The 18727-nt window shown below is 43.4% G+C and overlaps 2 protein-coding genes across 3 annotated transcripts in view; one reads left to right on the forward strand and one right to left on the reverse strand.

Moving 5' to 3' along the window:
- Window positions 1–18727, forward strand: part of LOC111078543 (tyrosine-protein kinase transmembrane receptor Ror) — a 37429-nt gene continuing 18702 nt past the window's right edge. The window contains exons 1-4 of one of the 2 annotated variants that reach the window (XM_041594694.1): window positions 1–240; window positions 3995–4147; window positions 4207–4806; window positions 4872–5299. In XM_041594694.1, coding sequence (XP_041450628.1) covers window positions 140–240; window positions 3995–4147; window positions 4207–4806; window positions 4872–4908 — 891 coding nt within the window. In that variant the 5' untranslated portion in view covers window positions 1–139 and the 3' untranslated portion in view covers window positions 4909–5299. Of the gene's footprint in view, window positions 241–3994; window positions 4148–4206; window positions 4807–4871; window positions 5300–18727 lie in introns of those variants that run through there. The other variant, XM_041594693.1, reaches the window with a different exon arrangement.
- LOC121404690 lies at window positions 15212–16401 on the reverse strand. The gene is made up of 2 exons (XM_041594695.1): window positions 15750–16401; window positions 15212–15491 (listed from the first exon to the last, which is right to left on the reverse strand). Exons 1-2 carry the CDS (start codon window positions 16353–16355, stop codon window positions 15447–15449), a joined length of 651 nt encoding a protein of 216 aa, XP_041450629.1. The 5' UTR covers window positions 16356–16401; the 3' UTR covers window positions 15212–15446.

Genomic DNA, 18727 nt, shown 5'->3' on the forward strand with positions numbered 1-18727 from the left:
CAACAACCCCTAATATCCTGCTAAGGAAAGAATATTTCATATGTATTTTAAACAATATTTTCATTGCAAAGTCAAATATGTCAATTAAAGAACTGTAATAAAAAGAAAAAATATATTTTTAAACGTACAACTTCTCAACATGGTGAAAAATTTAATTTATTTTCTGAGCATTTTATTAGTGCTGCTTACAACGAAAAAAAAGGATGTTTTCGCAAGTAATGTTATGTTTGGAATTAATGGGTAGGTGCAAATAGACTTCACAACATAAGGATTTCAATTTTGATTGTTTTGAAGGATAAATCTTTTTACCTTAAACTATCAGTGTATCCTTCTGAATATATAAACATATATATATATATATATATATATACACTACACCAGCGATGTACACCAGTCAGCTTACGGCAGGGCACTCACCAATACTCCCAAAAAAAAACACAAATACGAATAAGGGAACAGTGAAATCTCGAAGAAAAGACAACAAAATCATAACAAAAGTCGGGTAACACCAATCAGAGAAGAGACAAATCGGTTTTTGCTGGACGGATCGCATACACACAAAGTTGTTTACATGTGTTGGGCTTTCGGTATGCTGGTACACCCCAGTGGACCATAAGACGATAGTAAAGCGGAACTATCGCAAAAATAAAAATCCGTGAGCTATTACTGAAGCCTCGCTCAATGTCCACAAGTGGACTCAAAAAAGAGCATTTAGCGGACTAAAACCCTGGGACGTTCAAGTATCGCAAAATTATTGCAAACGGTCTTAAAAATGAGTGAAAAATTAACAAGAAAGTAAAACATAACGGAGAAAATAGCTAGCCACCGGTAAAGTCTCGCTAAATGTTCGCAGGCGGACTCAAAAAAGAGCATTTAGCGGACAAAAACCCTGGGACGTTCAAGTATCGCAAAATTATTGCAAACGGGCTTAAAAATTAGTGAAAAATTGACAAGAAAGTAAAACATAGAGGAGAAAATAGCTAGCCACCGGTAAAGTCTCGCCAAATGTTCGGACTCAGAAAAGAGCATTTATTGTACTAAAACCAAGCGTCGACTAAATTCGCGCAAAACGGAATTAAAAATGAGTGAAAACTTGAAAATTATGTTATTCAAGTATGTTTATGTTATTTGAGCATGTATTCGACGTCTTATTCTACCACTGTCCTAAAATTTTATGTTTAACAGCTTTATTGCATTCGATTGCTTTACCCATTCTTTAAAAACTTGCAATAAGATTATTTGCTTTTTTGCTTTTTGTTCTGAAAATATGACAAGTTGTTAGGCAAACAACGAAAACTGACGATTGCCGCAGCACAGTGCAAGTTGTTAGTTGTTTAATACCTTTACTCGAAGAGTTGAGGGATACATTAGATTTGTGATAAAATTGGATGTGTGCAACGCAGAGAAGGAATCGTTTCCGACCCCATAAGATATATATATTCTTGATCCGCCGAGTCGATATAGCCATGTCTGTCTGTCCGTCCGTCGTGTTTTTCGCCTAGTTCTCAGAGACTATAAGAGCTAGAGCAACTAAATTCTGCACTCACAAAGGACGAATAGATCGGATAATTATTATAGCCAGAATAAAGATATTAATTTTAAGTTGCTTCCCCACCTCCAGCACGAGACCACGATACTCATTCCGCTACTCATTTCTCGCTCAAACACTTTCTGCCCTGTGCAATGCGCGAGCTTTGCTAAGAAGATGAAGAATCTACATTGTCTAGATATAATCTACATTTTATATGTGTAATCGACATTGTACATGTATATAACAGTTGTAGAAAAAAATATGTAAAATATTTTAAAATTAGTACGGGTATAAAAGAAGAGGAACGTCCACAGAGGCGACTACCACGTTCCTTTTCTTTTTTTTTTGATAGCGTCAAAGCAGCAGCAAACACTTGAAACTGTCGACAGTGTGATAAAAGCGTAAACAGCAGCAGTTCATTTTGTAACAGTTTAAAAAATATTGAAAATAGCTAACTATATTATTTTGTGTTTACAATTTCGTTATACATAGTATGAAGCACAAACTATAACCCTGCATGAAGTCTCAGTATTCATAAAATCACAGCTTTACCAAAGACAATACATACATAGATACATAACGCCATACGAAATTTTTGCACACCAATTTTTCAGGCTGGCTTTAGAGCTGGCTCCAGACTCTCTCTTTTAAGATGGTATATTCGATAATAAACTAGCCCGCCCTTTTGGGTGCCTTAGCTCATTAAAATCTTGGGGGCAGGGTCTGGCCCCCTGGCCCCCCCGTTTTGCTCCTTTGGTTGGTCGCCCATATTTAATGAGCCACACAAACCATTACCCTTAAACCCCGGGGTGTTATCGGATGTACATATATAAATATACAATATATATTTAATACATGACTTCACATTGGAATAATTTTCATTAGGGTATTCAGTGTGCGACGTATTCAACGACTGTAAATAAATTCGTTTCTCAACTCTTAAAAGGGTTTTCGTCTCAAAAAGCGTCTGCTTCGCACAAGTACGCACACATATGCACTCTCTGGTTCTGTGTGTACTCACACATGCAAGCGGATTCTATTTTTAGATTCGTACGCTCTCATATTTGTGCGAGCGAGATGTCGCAAATCTGGTCGCTTGCCGAAAAATTGTCTTGCACATGGCAATTGAAATCTATGAGCGTTACGCATCTTATTCTTATATTGTCTTTGGCTTTACTCATGAATCTTTAATGCCTTCGATTCCGAATTACTAGCAACCGTGTGCGAGCACTGCAGATTCAAATCAGCATGTTTCGTTCGCATGTCTCTGAAATTACATACTTTAAACATGCAACGAAGTGCAAGTATCTTCGGCCATGTACATTTATTTGTTTTGTTTTGTTATATTACAAAAATTTTCAACAATTTTTTTTGTTTGGCGCAAAGCATTGTCATTCTGTTTCTGAAATTAATTTTTTTTTTCGGTAAAAAAAGAAAACCTATCTACGAACATACACAACTACAAAAGTCTCGATTTTTATACCGAGTTCTCAGTAAGGATGTACATATTTCTGCGTATAATGACTTTATTTGCTTCGATCAGTCCGTTTTGGGCGGAAATGTAATGAGAAAGCTGATACGTTGCACAGTGGGGGCATGAACCGAAAAGATGTTCCAAAAGTCGAAAAACTGGATGAGCGCATGTGGAATATGAGTAAACGCATCTAATAGAGGTCAAGTTCTATATTGATTCAAGTGAAGCAACCTCACGCGAAAAACAACCAAGCGCCGGTGGTATAATATCACTTATAAAATCATATTTTGCCCGTTTTTGGACGAGGTTCTGTCACCTAAATTAATCTAGAAGCAAAACCGCTCATAACCGCAGAATGCGCTTCTAAGTTTAACTAAAAGAATATTCAAAGAATATGTATATACAAAATTTCAGAGATATTCAGGAAAAAAAATTTTTAAAGTCAAGTCAACATATCTCGGCAAATATTTATTTCTTAGAATTGTTTAGTTCATTTGAAATTCCTTCCAAAGTGAATTATTAGTTTACAAAATAAAAAATTGATACGAGCATTATAATACTTTGTTTATTATTAATATTTCTTTTTTTTAATATATTTGACTAAAACTAAAATATGAAATGTATGTTATGTGGCAAAATTTACCATAAATAACCGTTCTTTATCGATCCATAAAAATAAAATTGTAGTATTTTACAAAGGCAAAAAATCAATGTTCAAATTAAAAAAAAAAAAAAACAAATTTTATAACTTTTAGACATTGTACCATTATCCTTTATTTCATGAATATATGGCCAAGCTGAAATGGCCCAAGGCCCCACAGCAGTGGGGTAATGCGAACACGTTTACGTGAGCGGCAACATCGCGGGAGCGCATTTTCTATGCGTTCAAAATAGGGCCTTGCCGACAGCAGTAAATAAAGATTTCCAAAGTCTTAGGACATAAAAATTATATTATGTATTATATTAATGATTGGTGTTTTTATTTATAGTTTTCAGCAATCATCAGGAATTTGTCATTTATATAATGGAACAATTTGTCAAGAAGTTTTAAGAAATGTACACGTCTTTATATCGCCGAACCTCACTATGAACGCCATAGAAGAACGGTTGAAAGCCGCTTATGGTGTAATCAAAGAATCAAAGTAAGCTTTTTGTAAATATTATTAAATCGTTTGGAAATTATTTAGATACCTCCTTTCAGGGATATGAATTCGAATTGTCGAATGTATGCCTTACCCAGTCTATGTTTCAGTTCGCTACCTATTTGTCGAACTCCTGAACGAACGAATTTGTTGTACTTTGCAAAAGTCGCAACGAATGCTAAGCGTTACAAAAACTCCAATATAAGTACACGAAATAAGAGGACTAAAACTAGAGATATAAAAAACATAAATATATTTATAAAAAAAAAATCAACTATTTATGAAGATGTATTCAGAACCGACATTGCTAGTAAATATCCACCCACAAGAGAATCTGAAAATGTGAAACGTATTTGTCGCGAAGAATGCGAACTTTTAGAAAATGAGCTTTGCCAAAAGGAGTATGCCATTGCCAAAAGGCATCCCGTCATTGGTATTGTTGGAGTTGAAGATTGTCAAAAATTACCACCACATAAAGATTGTTTGTCTTTGGGAATAACTATAGACGTAGATGAAAGTGAGAAATGCTATTGGGAGAACGGTTCAAGCTATAGAGGGATACAAAATTCATCAGTATCTGGAAAGTCATGTTTAAGATGGTCCTGGCTAATGAAAGAAATTTCCGACTTCCCCGAACTTATAGGTCAAAATTATTGCAGGTATGTGGTTCCAAAATTTTATTTTACTGCATGCATATTTGAATTTATGTAATATTTTTATCCAGTACTCAACGAGCACAGGGGTATTTTAGACTTGTGTAGATCTAGCAAGAAGGAAGCGTTTCCGACCCGATAAAGTATACATAAGTGTCATATCACACTTGAACAAGAGTAGTTAAAATCTCTCCAAAAATACCGACCCTATTAAAGCCAGAATGAAGGAAACAATTTCATAAATCGCTAAGCTCTTTACCACGTACTCGCTCTCTCTCTCAAGTCCAGTACTCCCCTTGGGGCAGTGATCGAGATGACTAGCCATACAGTATAAAGATGTGCCAGTTCATATAACGAAAGTGGCGCAGCTGAGTTTTCAGCGTACGTTCCCAGGTCTAGGGGCCGATCGCGTTCTACTCTGGGATTGACCGTGTTCGGCTCACTATGTGACACGAGCCGTACACGAGTAACACGTGTTTGGAGTACTCCAAAATATATGATTTTATGCATAGAATAATTTTTAGCTGCCGAAACCGATTTTTCTTGAGATTTCAGGTAACGTAAATGTGTGTGTGCCATGTATTCATGATTATAATTTTTCGTTTCATATAAGTCAGCTTTTGTATTTGTATTTGTATTTATTTCATGAGGTTCAACTATGAGCAGTTAAACTAAAAAAATTATAACATAATATGAAAAGGACAAGAACATGGATTATCAGACTATGGATATGATCCTGACCCAATAGGACTAATTTATTGGCAAAATAGCCGCTATGGTCCGGCTCACAGCAAGTTGTGGTCAGGAAATAACCTATAGCCTATTAAGTTAAGATAATTAATTTAAGTTATATGTTAACAACGATTTTACCTTAATAGAACTAATGTCGAAGGAAAACAGATGAAAGAAAGTATTATAGTTACGGCAAAGGCTACGGAAAGATTCATGGTCAGAATAATTAGAAAGACAGAGTTGAAGATGAAGCGGAAAGTAATGCCTAGTCGGGCGGGAAGGGACAGAAATGCTAATAAGGCTACTGAGGGCACTGGAATCAACCTCACCAGCAAGAAGTTTGTGAATAAAAAGCACTCCATGGCAAATCCTACGGCTTTCAAGAGAGCGGATATCGAGGAGCCGGATCCTACTCTCATAAGAAGGAAGATGTCTAGAGGGGTCCCAATTAAGGCCACGAAGTGCAAAAAGGATAAACTGTTTTTTGAACAGACTCAATCATATCCTTATATTTTTGATAATGCGGAGACCAAACGCAGGAACCGTATTCAAGGATAGGTCGGACAAGGGATACATATTAAAGTTTAGTGGTATAGGGGTCGGTGAACTCCTTAGACAATCTTTTGATAAAGCCCAGGACGCCTCTGGCTTTATTCGAAATGGCGGATATGTGTGAGTTATAGCACCGATTAGGTACAAAGATAATTCCCAAGTCAGTAATTTTGTAAAGGCGGTTTAAGGAACAGTTATGGATATTGTAGTCAAGAAGCTAAGGCTTGCTGCGATGGAATGTCATGATGTTACTTTTCGAAATATTAAGGGGAAAAATGTTAATTAAGCACCAGTTGTTGATGGCGTCAAGATCAGATTGAAGACATAACGGGGACATGGGGTCGCTATAGGAGAAACATAACTTCACATCATCCGCATACATAAGTACTCGGGAATGAGTTAAGACTTGGGGAAGATCATTGATGAACAAATTAAACAACAGAGAGCCAAGATGGCTACCTTGAGGTACCCCCGACGATACAGAAACAGGCTTAGAAAGAGAGTTATTAAAACAGACACGCTGAGATCGATTACAAAGGTATGCATTAATCCAGAAAAGAAGTTTAGGTGGAAACCCTAGGAGAGATAATTTATGGATAAACAGATTATGATTTACTGAATCGAAGGCTTTACTAAAGTCAGTTTGCGACTGCTTAGCGAAACCCTCACGCACGAAAGTGGAGAATTCCAGGAGGTTAGACGAAATAGACCGAACCTTTTATCAAACGCGGGGGCACCAAATAGGGCCACTAAAATGACGCGAAGGTGAAATTAAAGGTACATAGGTATTAATGATATTGAACAAGGAACAATAAAATGCATTTGTAGTAGGCTCAATTTCATGAAAGTCGTCGAGAAATGACCAATCGATCTGAGAAAGTGCAAGATTCAATCACGTAAAATCTGCTTTCCTGAAGGAAAAGATAGACGGTGGCTTAACGGGAGATTGGACAGGGAGGCAACTGCACGGAAGTTTCAAGTGTGGGATAATAAGGGGCTTCTAGGAACGATAGAGGAGACCCTCTGCAGACCAGGGTATTCGATATGTCGGAATAAAACACGGGATCAAGAAGCCTACCTAAGTTATGGAATATAGCATTGACCTGACCCAACGATGTATCTGACAATGAATCAGCAAAATCATGCTGAATAGATGGGAACACTAGGTTAGAGTCCACAGAAGGTGACCATGAGATATTAGGTAGGTTAAAGTCTCCAAGGACTATAAGACGATCAGAGTCATTAAGTTTGGACGAAACAGGCTGAAGATTGGAAACGTGAAGCATATAAGTGGAGAATTCGGACGGCGGAATGTAAGAGCAGGATATAAAAAGATAACAAGAGGGCCAACAAAGCTTAACAACAATAATTTCAATGTTATTATGCCCTTCGAAGTGAAAGATTTGGGAAGCTATGTCCGAACGAACAGCAATCAGGACGCCGCCACCACGAGATGGAGGATCATACCTATATATGTTAAATTTGTCAATGAGAATCTCGGAGTCATAAATAGAGGAGTTGAGCCAGGTTTCGGAAAAAGCGATTACATCAGTCTCAAAAGATTCACTGTCAGTATATAGCTTATAAAGCTTACTGCCCAAGCCACGAGCATTCTGATCTGTTATCTTAAGGGAAAGAGGTGAAATTAGTTTTTTGAGGCCGGGGGTAAAGTTGCCGGAGATGGAGTTGGACGGACAGAAGTTAAAGCAGTCGGAGATGGAGTTGGAAGGACACCCACTCGTCGTTCCGGGCTAGAGGGACGATTGGTAAACACATGACAGATAGTATGTTCAGGCCAGAAAGAGGGGTCGAGCACACTACTGACATGCTCGTCAGGAACGAGTATTTTGAAGGAAGATATGTTGCGTTTAACTTTAAAGTTAAATTTAGTGACAACAAGACCTGAGGAATCATCAATGTCAAGCTTAGAAAAGATAAAGTCCCTGACCAGGACATCCGTAGCCGATGCCATCAGTCGAGAAACGAAAATAGATTTTAGTGGGGCGACAGCAGTTAGGATAGAAGGAGGGATGGTAGAACTATTGTGTAGAACCGGCGGACCAGATTCAACCCGAAGGGCAGAATCGGCAGATGATGGGCCATATTCTGGGTCGACGATGGATGCCGAGGCAGACGGAGCCTCCACATCCATGCTGACGGCAGCGTCAGCGGGTTCCAGTGAAGGCACCGAAGCTCCAGCGCCAGGGTCATCATTAACTTCCCGCCTGACATCGAGCAATTATAATTTTTCGTTGTACAGCGGATGGTCGGCGATAGTCGAAGGAAAGACCAGGCAAAATCCTCAAAAATTATGAAAAAAATGTTTAATCGCTCTGTCAGTGATGTGACAGTTCGTAGACGGTTGATTACACATTATTTGAATGCAAGCAGTCCCAGAAAGCTCCACGTTTGGGTCTGAGAGTACAAGGGTGCACGACTTCAGTTTGGAAAAACGCATGTGGAATGGACTGTGTCACAGTGACAAAAATACTTTTTACTGATGATAGTAAAGTTGTATTATATGGTAAGATAAACTCAAAAGATTATGTTTGGCATTCACAGAAATCCGATTACCACTTAAAATCATGAAAAAAATAGCATTGGGCATGCTAGGCTGAGCCTTATGGGGCCCAGCTCATATAAGCTAGTACTTTCTAGCCTGTCGTTATAGTATAGTATGGTTTCGAGCGAAAGTATGTTTGTAAGTATACTTTAGAATACATTAAATTCATATTACAGTTGAAAAATTCATGTTAAAAGGATCTTTTAACAGGATAATGACTTAAAATACCCAGAAAAGCTCGCTAGGAATTGATTTTTATCGGAAAAGATCGACGTTTTGCCATGGTCAACTGTCCAACTGAATATAAATCTCATCGAAATCTTATGCTGGAATACCAAATACATTATTGCAACTGCAAATCCATGAACCAGAGCCTAGTTTTAGCAAGTGGTTCATGGATTACTACCGCAAATCGAACTTTTTTTTCCTCAAGGTCCAAACCGCTTTTCTGATGTATGGGGTTTAAAATTTTTTAAAGATTATGGTTTTCATGGCAGACTTTTTTTGAGGTTTTGAGTCTGGATTTATTTAACTATTTTTAGAGGTAGCGCCACTACAGACTACGTCGGTGTAAAGACGATGAAGAAAAAAAGTAACCCCCGGACGCCGGGGAAAAACGAAGCAAAAATGGGCGGAACGAATTTGACTAAAAACCCGAAAGTCAAAAAAAAACGTCCCATTGGAAGTGCGTAATGGCGCGTAAGGACGCCATTAAACTAGGAGAGACTGAGCAAAACAACCAACCTAAAATAGAAAAAGACAAAAAAACCGAAGGCGGCGGGCCCAACTGCCAAAACACCGTCAGGTACCAAAGTACAACCCTTTAGCCAACCCAGCCCCCCACAAAACTAAAAAAACCAAAAAACCCTCCCCAACGTGCCGGAAAATCGTGTTGACTAGTGTTATTGGTCAAATCCTATTGAAGCGTTGGCAAGAGATTAATGACCCAAATCCGGCCGGCGCAAGTTGGCAATGAAAACAAAATTGATAAAAAACCAAATATTAAAGCTCAAGAAACATAAAGAACATGAAATATATGTTTTTATTTGAGATTCGTTGTTTTTTTCAATGTTCTAAAAAAACACTACTATTTCATTGAACAGCAAATTTCATGGGTATTCGGCTTATGTCATGTAAAACAAGACAATGGAATTCAAATGTCATGTAAAACAAGACAATGGAATTCAAAAGTATTGATATTTCTTCGGTTTTCTAATGCTAACAGTCCAGTCTATTTAAAAAGGTATCATTTGTTCAATTTGGATAACTGGAAGTGTCTCAAAAAGAGTTTTGAAAGTGATGAGGTGCGGCACTACTATTTCATTGAACACAACTGTACATATATAACTCTACAAATGTAGTCAAGCCCAAAAGGGAATTGGAAGATCACGCGATGCGACGCTCCAATACAAAGACGGTGCACATCGCTGTATTCGCGTGCAGCTGCGCGTTTTGGCTGAGAACGATACAGTTTTTGGACATAAGCAATAAGAACAGCAGGCGAAGCAATAACGAGCATATGATTAGGGCAACTATTATATGAATGAATATTGACCTACACTAAGCGACTAATATCTCAATATACCGGCCCCCCCTGAACGACTGTTCAGGCAGTTTTAACGGTGACCACTCGAACTTTCTCGTCTTGACCAGAATGAACTTCGGTGATTCGGCCAAGCAGGCACTTGCTAGGCGGTTGATTCCACTCCTTCAGTACCACAAGCGTGTCCACTGTTAGGTTAACCCAGACGGCCCTCACGGGGCCACGCAAAGGCCAATACGGCCCTTAGTTGTCCGGAAGGGGGTGTAATGTGTAATGCACATCCATGTTCCCCACCTAAAATGATATCTATTAGTAATGCATATTTATAATCAATAGTTTTAAAATATATGTACATAAGTACATGTATAGGTTGGTTAGGTTGTCCCGGACGGCCCTCACGGGGCCACGCATAGGCCAATATGGCCCTTAGTTGTCCGGATCGGTGCGTATGGACCTTCTGAGTGTTTTCACGCGGTTTCGAAATCCGTGAGGATCGAGGAGAGTTTTGCAAAGGCAAGGAGTTCCCCTGGCGTCCTCTTGGAGGCATCTTCCAGTGATGCCAGTACCGGGGCGCCCAGGTATATTCTCCTAGCCCTTGAGAAAGCCGCGCAGTTGCAGATGAGATGTTCCAGGGTTCAGTTGCCCCGGATTCCTCGCATTTCCTGCAGTTGCTCCTTGAGAAAGCCGCGCAGTTGCAGATTAGATGTTCCAGGGTTTCAGTTGCCCCGGATTCCTCGCATTTCCTGCAGTTGCCACTGTTGGTGATGCCTAGTTTGATAGCATGTGCCGCGACCAGACAGTGACCTGTGAGTATTCCCACCAACATTCTGCAGTCCTTCCGTGGGAGGTGCAGTATGTAGTGGCTGAGTTTCCTATTGCGCTCCTTGCACATGGTTTTTGAGGTTCTGCAGGTGGTGATTCTGCTCCACCTGCATCTTGCCAGTGTGTCGGTCCGTTTCTCTAAATCGCTTTGGAGCGTTCTAAGGGAGACAGGCACGTTCTCAGCTCTGTCGTTTGCCAGCCCGACGCCGTCCTTAGCCAGACCGTCCGCCATCTCGTTGCCATCGATGCCTTGGTGGCTGGGAACCCAGTAGATCCGCACTGACTTTGTCGTGCTTAGGATATCTAGTGCCTCCCTGCTTGCCAAGACATTTCTGGAACTGACCGCCGACGACTGCATGGATCTTATCGCCGCCTGGCTTTCCACGAACAGGTTGATCACGTCGTGTGGACGATCCGTAGACTGAGCAGCCTCTGCCGCTTTCCGTATGGCGAAGACTTCCGCCTGGAATATGCTGCATTGGTCCGGTAGCTTATAAGACAGCCTTATCTCAGGGTCTGTACAGTATATGCCTGCTCCTACTCCTCCTTCCATCTTGGAGCCGTCAGTATAGATGTTGAGGTGTTTAGTCTGGTCCCGACCCCTTTTCCAATCGTCGGGTCCCATGTATGAGGTTGTTTTTACATCCAGGCCAGTTTGGGGGATCATGTAGTCAGATATACTGGTCATGTCTCGGCCAATTGAACTGTGCCCGAATCCTTGTAGAGACATATTGCCTGATGCTACTAAGCGTTGTGCCGCCTTTCCTGAAGTCAGTTGAGCGTGGATGTCCAGTGGGTCGATTCCGATTATGGTTTACTATGCTGAGGTATTTGACTTGTGCTTTCGGGGTCAGCCTGGTTTTATCAATTTTCGGGGGGATCCATGCCGGTACCTTGTATCTCTTGGTAAAGAGGATGAGGTCCGTCTTGTCCGCGTTGATACTGAGTCCTACTTTTCCTGCCCACTCACATATCTCCCTGAGTGTTGATTCCATTATGGAGCTGAGGGTTGATGGACATACTCCCGTAATAATTATGCTTATGTCATCTGCATAGGCTGTTATTTTTGGGGCTCTCCTCTCGAATCTCTTTATTAAGTCGTCGACCACAAGGTTCCACAGGAGGGGCGACAGGACCCCACCTTGTGGTGTGCCTCTATGCGCCCGTCTGCAACTTAGAAGGTTCTTTATCCAGAGGTTGATTATGAATTATGGAGGGCTCTCTCGATGGTGGCTACTAGCGAGTGCAGTGCCGTCCCTACCGATTTCCCTTTCGTGTAGGCATGCTGATGGTTGACATCAGTCTCCCTACATCATAACTGATGTGTAGATCCCGCAGCTTTTCTAGTGTTTTGAGTAGAAAGGAGGTGAGGCTTATCGGTCTTTAATCCTTGGGGATGCACTTTCCTGCCTTTGGAAGGAAGACAATCCTCGAGGTCCTCCATTGAATAGGGATATAGCCCGTGCTCAGTCAAGCTGCGTATATTGCCGAGAGCCATGGGGTGATCACGTCTTTGGTCACCTGTAGCATGGCTGGAAATATACCGTCTAGTCCAGGTGCTTTTGTACCCGCAAAGGAGTCTATAGCCCAGTCGATTTTCTTAGACGATATGACACCTGTTGGGGGATGCTCTTCCTCAGTTACTAGGTCCTGATGCGTTGTAGCGTCAGCAACCTCGGTGCATCCTGGGAAGTGAGCTTCCATTAGTGCTGTTAGGCCTTCTTCACTGCCCTCAGTCCACTGTCCATCTTCTCGCTTCAGCTGACTCTGTATGGTAGGTTGCTTTGATAGCAGCTTCCGAAGTCTAGCCGTTTCTGGGACTTTCTCGATATTGGAGCAGAAGTTCCTCCACGAGCTCTTTGTGCCCTGCGTATTTCCTTCTGGTACTCCCTGAGTAGGATTTTGTATTCCTCATTGATTATCTCCTCGTTCGCCTGTTTGGCGATTTTGAAGAATTCTTTGAGGTTGTTTCTTTGAAGCGATAAGTTCCGGTTCCACCAGAGTGGTTTGGTCCTCTTTTTCGTTCTCGAGGGTGGGCATGATGCGTGGTACGCATCCAGTAGTTCCTTGGACAGGGTCTCTAGGGACGTTTCTATGTCTTCCGGGGATTTCACTGTGCCCGGGCGAGTCGCGAGATTCAAAGTAACTGTTTTTTTTTAACTTTTCCCAGTTTGTGTTCCGGGGGTTTCTATAAACAGTTATCTTAGGAGAGTGCTTAAATTCGCACTTGAATTGAATGTACTTGTGGTCTGAGAAGGATGGTCTTTCAAGGACTCTCCAGCCAGATACCAGTACGTAAGTAAGTACTCTTTCCCGTTACGAGTGTTAGATCTAGCACGTTGGACGAGGTGGGACCTACGAAGGTGTGTTCCTCCCCTACGTTTGCTACATCTAGGTTAGTTGATAGTATAACGTCTAGAAGTGACTCACCTCTGTCGTTGATGTCGGGGCTTCCCCACACGCTATGGTGGGCATTGGCGTCCGTACCAACCAGAAGTTGCTGGTCTTTTGGGCTGGCATCCGCCACCAGACTCCTTAGCTCTTCCGGTGTGCCATATAGCAGGAAGCTACCATAAGGTGCTTTTCCTCGCTTTCTAGCATCACAGCAGTCGGGTCATCAGTGCTGTAATGAGACAAAAGGTAAGCATGGATGCCCTTTCGTACGAGTACGGCGGTTCTGGTTGTAGTTGTAGTTAGAGGACTTTAGTCCGGCCACAGCGTTGCCAGAGGCAATCCATGGCTCCTGGACCAGAGCTATGTCGACGGGCCCTTGCTCCATGGCGATGAGGAGCTCCGTCGACGCGAGTTTGCTTTTATGGAGGTTGAGCTGCAGCACTCTCACTGACATGGGAGGCTGGCTCAACTACACTCGACGGGTTGACTATTACTGTCAGGTCTCCGTCCTCCTCCTCTTCGGAGTCGTCCAGCGCCATACCCTGAGCGGCCTCCACGATGGACTCCAGACCGAGGTCCTTCTCCACCTCGCCTGCCTGCAGGGTGTGCGTGTCCTTGTCTTCGGGGTGGCGCTTTTTGAGGCGGAGGTATACGCTACCCATGCCCCACGCCATCTTCCCGAATCTGGGGTACAGCAGGTCCTCTGCCTCCTTGCTGATTTGGAGGATCGCACTCTGGGCCCCGTTGGGTAGTGGGCTCCCAATGTGCAAGATCCTCCAGTTCGCCGTTGGCACGTCTGGGTTCTGCAGCTGTAGCAGCCTCATCGCACGGTCTCCTTGGATTGCGATGGGTAAGAGTACCTTCGCCTTTGGTATGGACGGGACTAGCTCCCTTTCCACAACCTCCAGTCTGGCCCCCTCCCACATCGCCTCCATTTGGCAGACCGTTTGCGTCAGCCACTTGAGTGTGGGGTCGTCCATACATTTCAGTATTTTGACCCCGTTAAGCCACCCAGCCCATCGAACGTGGGCATGGGGGCTGTTGGGTCCTCCTCCATTCTTCCGAATAGCGACTCTACGAGCTGCGCGTGCACCATCTTCCACCGCGCCTCCGTCATCTTGCCATTCTCATCGCTCCGGTCAATGAGTGCCACGATCAGGTGTCGTTTGGTCACCTCATTGACCTTCGCCTTGGGTTTGGGCTTCTTTGCCGTTTTGGGTGGAGGTCCCACCCCCTTGGGCCCGCGTTGCCACTGGCGCTCTCGGTCGAGCGTTGCCTTTTGGTGGCGAGAATCTCCTCCACCTTGTTGGCAAATTCCCCCTTCGTCGCTTTCATTTGCGGCATCTGTGCAAATTGTAAGCGGCCCTCCTCTACCTTCTACTCGGCCCAGGCTAGCTTGGACTTCTCCTCTTGGGAGATGTCTTCCCTGCCTTGGAGCCGGCTTCGGATTTTAAGCGCCGACTTATATTGGGCCTTAGCCTTCATCCCATCCCTAGAACGCTTCGGCCCTTCCCTACGCAGGGAGCTGGAACCTGGTTCAGGCGAGCGGAGAAGGCTATCTTCCTCCGTCTTGCTGACCGAGAGCACGCTCTCCAGGTCCGAGTCTGTCTCGACTAAGGCACCTGTGCGGCTCAGCTTGGAGTGAGTCCGTTTTGTGGCAGTAGCATTGCAACTGACATGACCTGCTCCCGCCATATCAGAGGTGTGACCGCTGGCGACACGCAGAGAGGATCGCTCCTCCCCGTACCCGCCGGTGGTAGCAGTCACGCTTTCCACCGACGTTTGGGTTGACATCCCAACCCGTGTTCGACCGTCTGTCCACTCCATACTAGGCCCGAAGGTCCATACGTAGTTGATGTTTATCGGGGGAACCACCCCCTAGCGTTTTATGCCTACCCGCCAGGGTCCACTGTTATGTTTTTGGTCTCCGTTGCCATTTGGTGCGCGACTGCAAGGAAGAAAGGTATTCAAGATTCCAACGTTTCCAGAACCATTGAACCTTGGCTTGCAGTTGTCTCCAACGCTGCAGTCTGTGGATGTTCACGTCCAAGAACGACGGCACTGGCACCGACATATGAGGTTGACCTGTAAGAAAATGAGCGTGGGTAAGGGGATCCAAGCTGTGATCGCTGGGAGCGCACAGTGGGCGAGAGTTGAGTAGACCTTCAATCTAGTTTAAAACGGTTGCATATTCTTCGAAGGTTAATGCACTGCTGCCAATTACTCGGCGAAGGTGAAGCTTAATTGATAGTACGCCAATCTCCCAAATACCTCCAAAATGCGGGGCAGACGGCGGAATGAAGAATCAAATCAAGCTTTGCCAAACTTCGGAGTCCGACCTACCGATGTCTTGATAGTAACTGGTCCAGCGTAATCCAATCCAGAATGTAGAAAACAGCGGGTGGGTTGAACCCGAAAAGCGGGAAGATCAGACATGAGTTGTGTGCTCGTATTTTTGCGATGGAGGAAAAAAATCTTGCAGTTGAATACGATTTTCCGGACTATGTTGCGGGCACCGAGAATCCAATACTTCTGTCTCAAAGTGTGGAACATAAATACAACTCCAGCGTATAGCGATGTGACGTGCTGGTGTCTAGCTAGTAAAACAGCGACTGGTGATTCCTTTGGATGAAGTATGGGATGTTTTGCATCGTAAGTTGCCATTGAATTGTCAATGCGTCCTCCTACGCGCATTAATCCTTGGTCGTCAATAAATGGAGTATAGCGAATCAGTTTGGATTTTTGAGAAAGTGGTCGTCCAGTGCTTAGCTGCTTGTACTCCACTTGGAAGAACTCCATCTGAACGTGTTTGGTTATCCTAGAGCCTGCATATTGAAATTCCCATGATGATAAAAACAATGACAGGTGTTCCTTATAGCGAGGACGGTGTACAAAGCGAAAGCAGTAGCTTATTTTCCGCAAGAGATGTGACCAGGAAGCCTTGATCATACATTGAAGATCATTTCCTTCATCGAAAATTTGTAGATTAATTTGAGGCTTGACATTAACTTCCATGTGCGCAGCCTCCTCAGTCAACAGTGGGAACTTTGCCTTAGCAGGTGGCCAACTGAGACGTGATTGTGAAAGCCACGGTGGTCCATTCCACCACTGTTGATGGTCTACAGGATCCCTCGGTAAAAGTCCGCGTGATGCACAGTCCGCGGGATTGTCCCCAGTACGAATGTGTTGCCAGCAGCTACATGGACAAGCATCTAGAAGCTCAGCAGTCCGATTGCAAACATAAGTGTTCCAAGTCCTAGGGGGTGATGAGAGCCAATGCAGTACAACTTCTTAGTCAGACCAACATGAGGTACTGGAAATAGGAAGAGTTAGTGCTTGCTTAACCAAAGACATTAATTTTGAAAGAAGATGGGCCGCACTCAATTCGAACCGCGGAATGGATACAGGTTTTATGGGCGCAACACAGGTTTTTGCGGCGATCATTCTGACAACATAGTCTTTATTGAGTTTCACGCGACTGTGAATAACAGCGGTATGCATGAGACGACGCATCGGCAAATCCATGCAGCTCCGTTGCTTGAATTGGTGAGGATATGTAGCGAGATATGCGACATGTTTCCAATAAATGAACTTCTGCTACAAACTGTTGCCAACGTGAGCATAACTGCGGCGGTAGTGGTTCGTTCCATTCGACCGAGCTCAGCCAACTATCTCGAAAGAGAACCTTTAGAAATACAGTGGTGGGGGCAAGCAAACCCAGGGGATCGTAGATCTTAGCAAGCTCCGACAGCAAAATTCGTTTTGTCAGAGCAGCTGTGGTGTCAGGAATGGTCAGCTTGAAGGAAAGATTGTCAGCGTAGTGGCCAACAGTTTGAGCTCCATTTTCGAAGTTTAAATTGAGCTCGGCTCTTGAGTGCAATGAGTTCGTCGATATTATCGCAGCCCGTAGGAATATCATCCACGTACGCGTCCCTTACCAGCACCGCAGCAGCATTCGGATACAGATCGGCATAATCCTGAGCGATTTGCTTAAGAACTCTGACAGCCAAAAGAAGAAGCTAAACCATACGTCACGGTCAGCAGTCGGTAATGATCGAGTGTAGCAGTCTCCTATTTTCGCCAGACGATACGCTGGTACTGCGTGTGTTCTTCTGACACCAGGATGCCTCTAAACATTTTCTCAATGTCCGTACAGAACACATAACGATGCTGACGGAACCGTAAACAGACTCCAAGTAAATCTCTTTGAATAGTTGGTCCAATGTGTAGTCCTGAATTGAGTGAATATCCCTTGCAGACCTCCCCAGAGCCGTCGAACACAACTCGGCATTTTGTAGTGGTGATATCTGGTTTAAATACTGCGTGGTAGGCAAAATAATTGTGACTGGGGGATCCTCGGCTAGAATATTAGAAGGAATCAACTCCATGTGTTCACGCTGTAGGTAATCCTCCATAAAGTCGACATATTGTTTTAGTGCCGGAAACTTTTTAACTTGGTTGAACGTGGTCCATGAACGATCGGACTGAGGTGTCCAGATCCTCGTGAATGTGATTTGCTAGTGCGTGGGTGTGAGCATCAATAGCGAGATGGTAGCTGCCTGTAATGACCGAACCAAAATTAGTATGAAGTGCAATAGAATATCCGAAAATCATGTCGATTTCGCCTGGTGTACCAAATGTAGGGTCTGCTAAGGGTACATCACAAATCTTTTCCCACATCGGGGTGTTCGACTCAATCTTCTGGGCTGGAATCGAGGATGTTAAAGTATGCATAATCAGACCTGTTACCGCCTGTTTGTGGAATTGCACTTCTTTACTTGATGAGATCGACTTAGGCAGTTGAAGCACAAGTTACCCTCTATTGCAAACGTGCGACGATCCATAACGTTCAAAGCTTTAAAGTGAGTGCACACATAAAGACTGTGTGGCCCGTGACAATATACGCAAACTAGAACAAACGTAGTTGGCACATCCACATGATGAGAAACTGCACGACGTTTGGGAGAATCATGAACTACTGTTGGATCTTGACAGGACTCAAGCGCATCAAACCGGGCGAAAAGAAAAGCGAACAGGTCATTTATGGTCACATTTTCCTTGCACGAAGTAGCCCAAGCTTCCTTGCATTCAGGGTCTAGTTTTGAGAGCAAGATATGTATAAGCCATACTTCGCGGATGTCGCATTTCAGCGCGTGTAGACCACGTATACTCTCGTCCGCGGTGTCGACTATTTTACGCAACTCGATTATGTTTGAACCTTTTGCAGTTGGCAGCGAAAGAAAATTTTGAATGAGCGACCGAGCAATCAGTGATTTTTTATTATAACGATTTTTGAGCCTCTCCCATGCGTCCTGGTATGT

Source organism: Drosophila obscura, unplaced genomic scaffold, assembly GCF_018151105.1.
Source record: "Drosophila obscura isolate BZ-5 IFL unplaced genomic scaffold, ASM1815110v1 contig_31, whole genome shotgun sequence".
NCBI lineage: Eukaryota > Metazoa > Arthropoda > Insecta > Diptera > Drosophilidae > Drosophila > Drosophila obscura.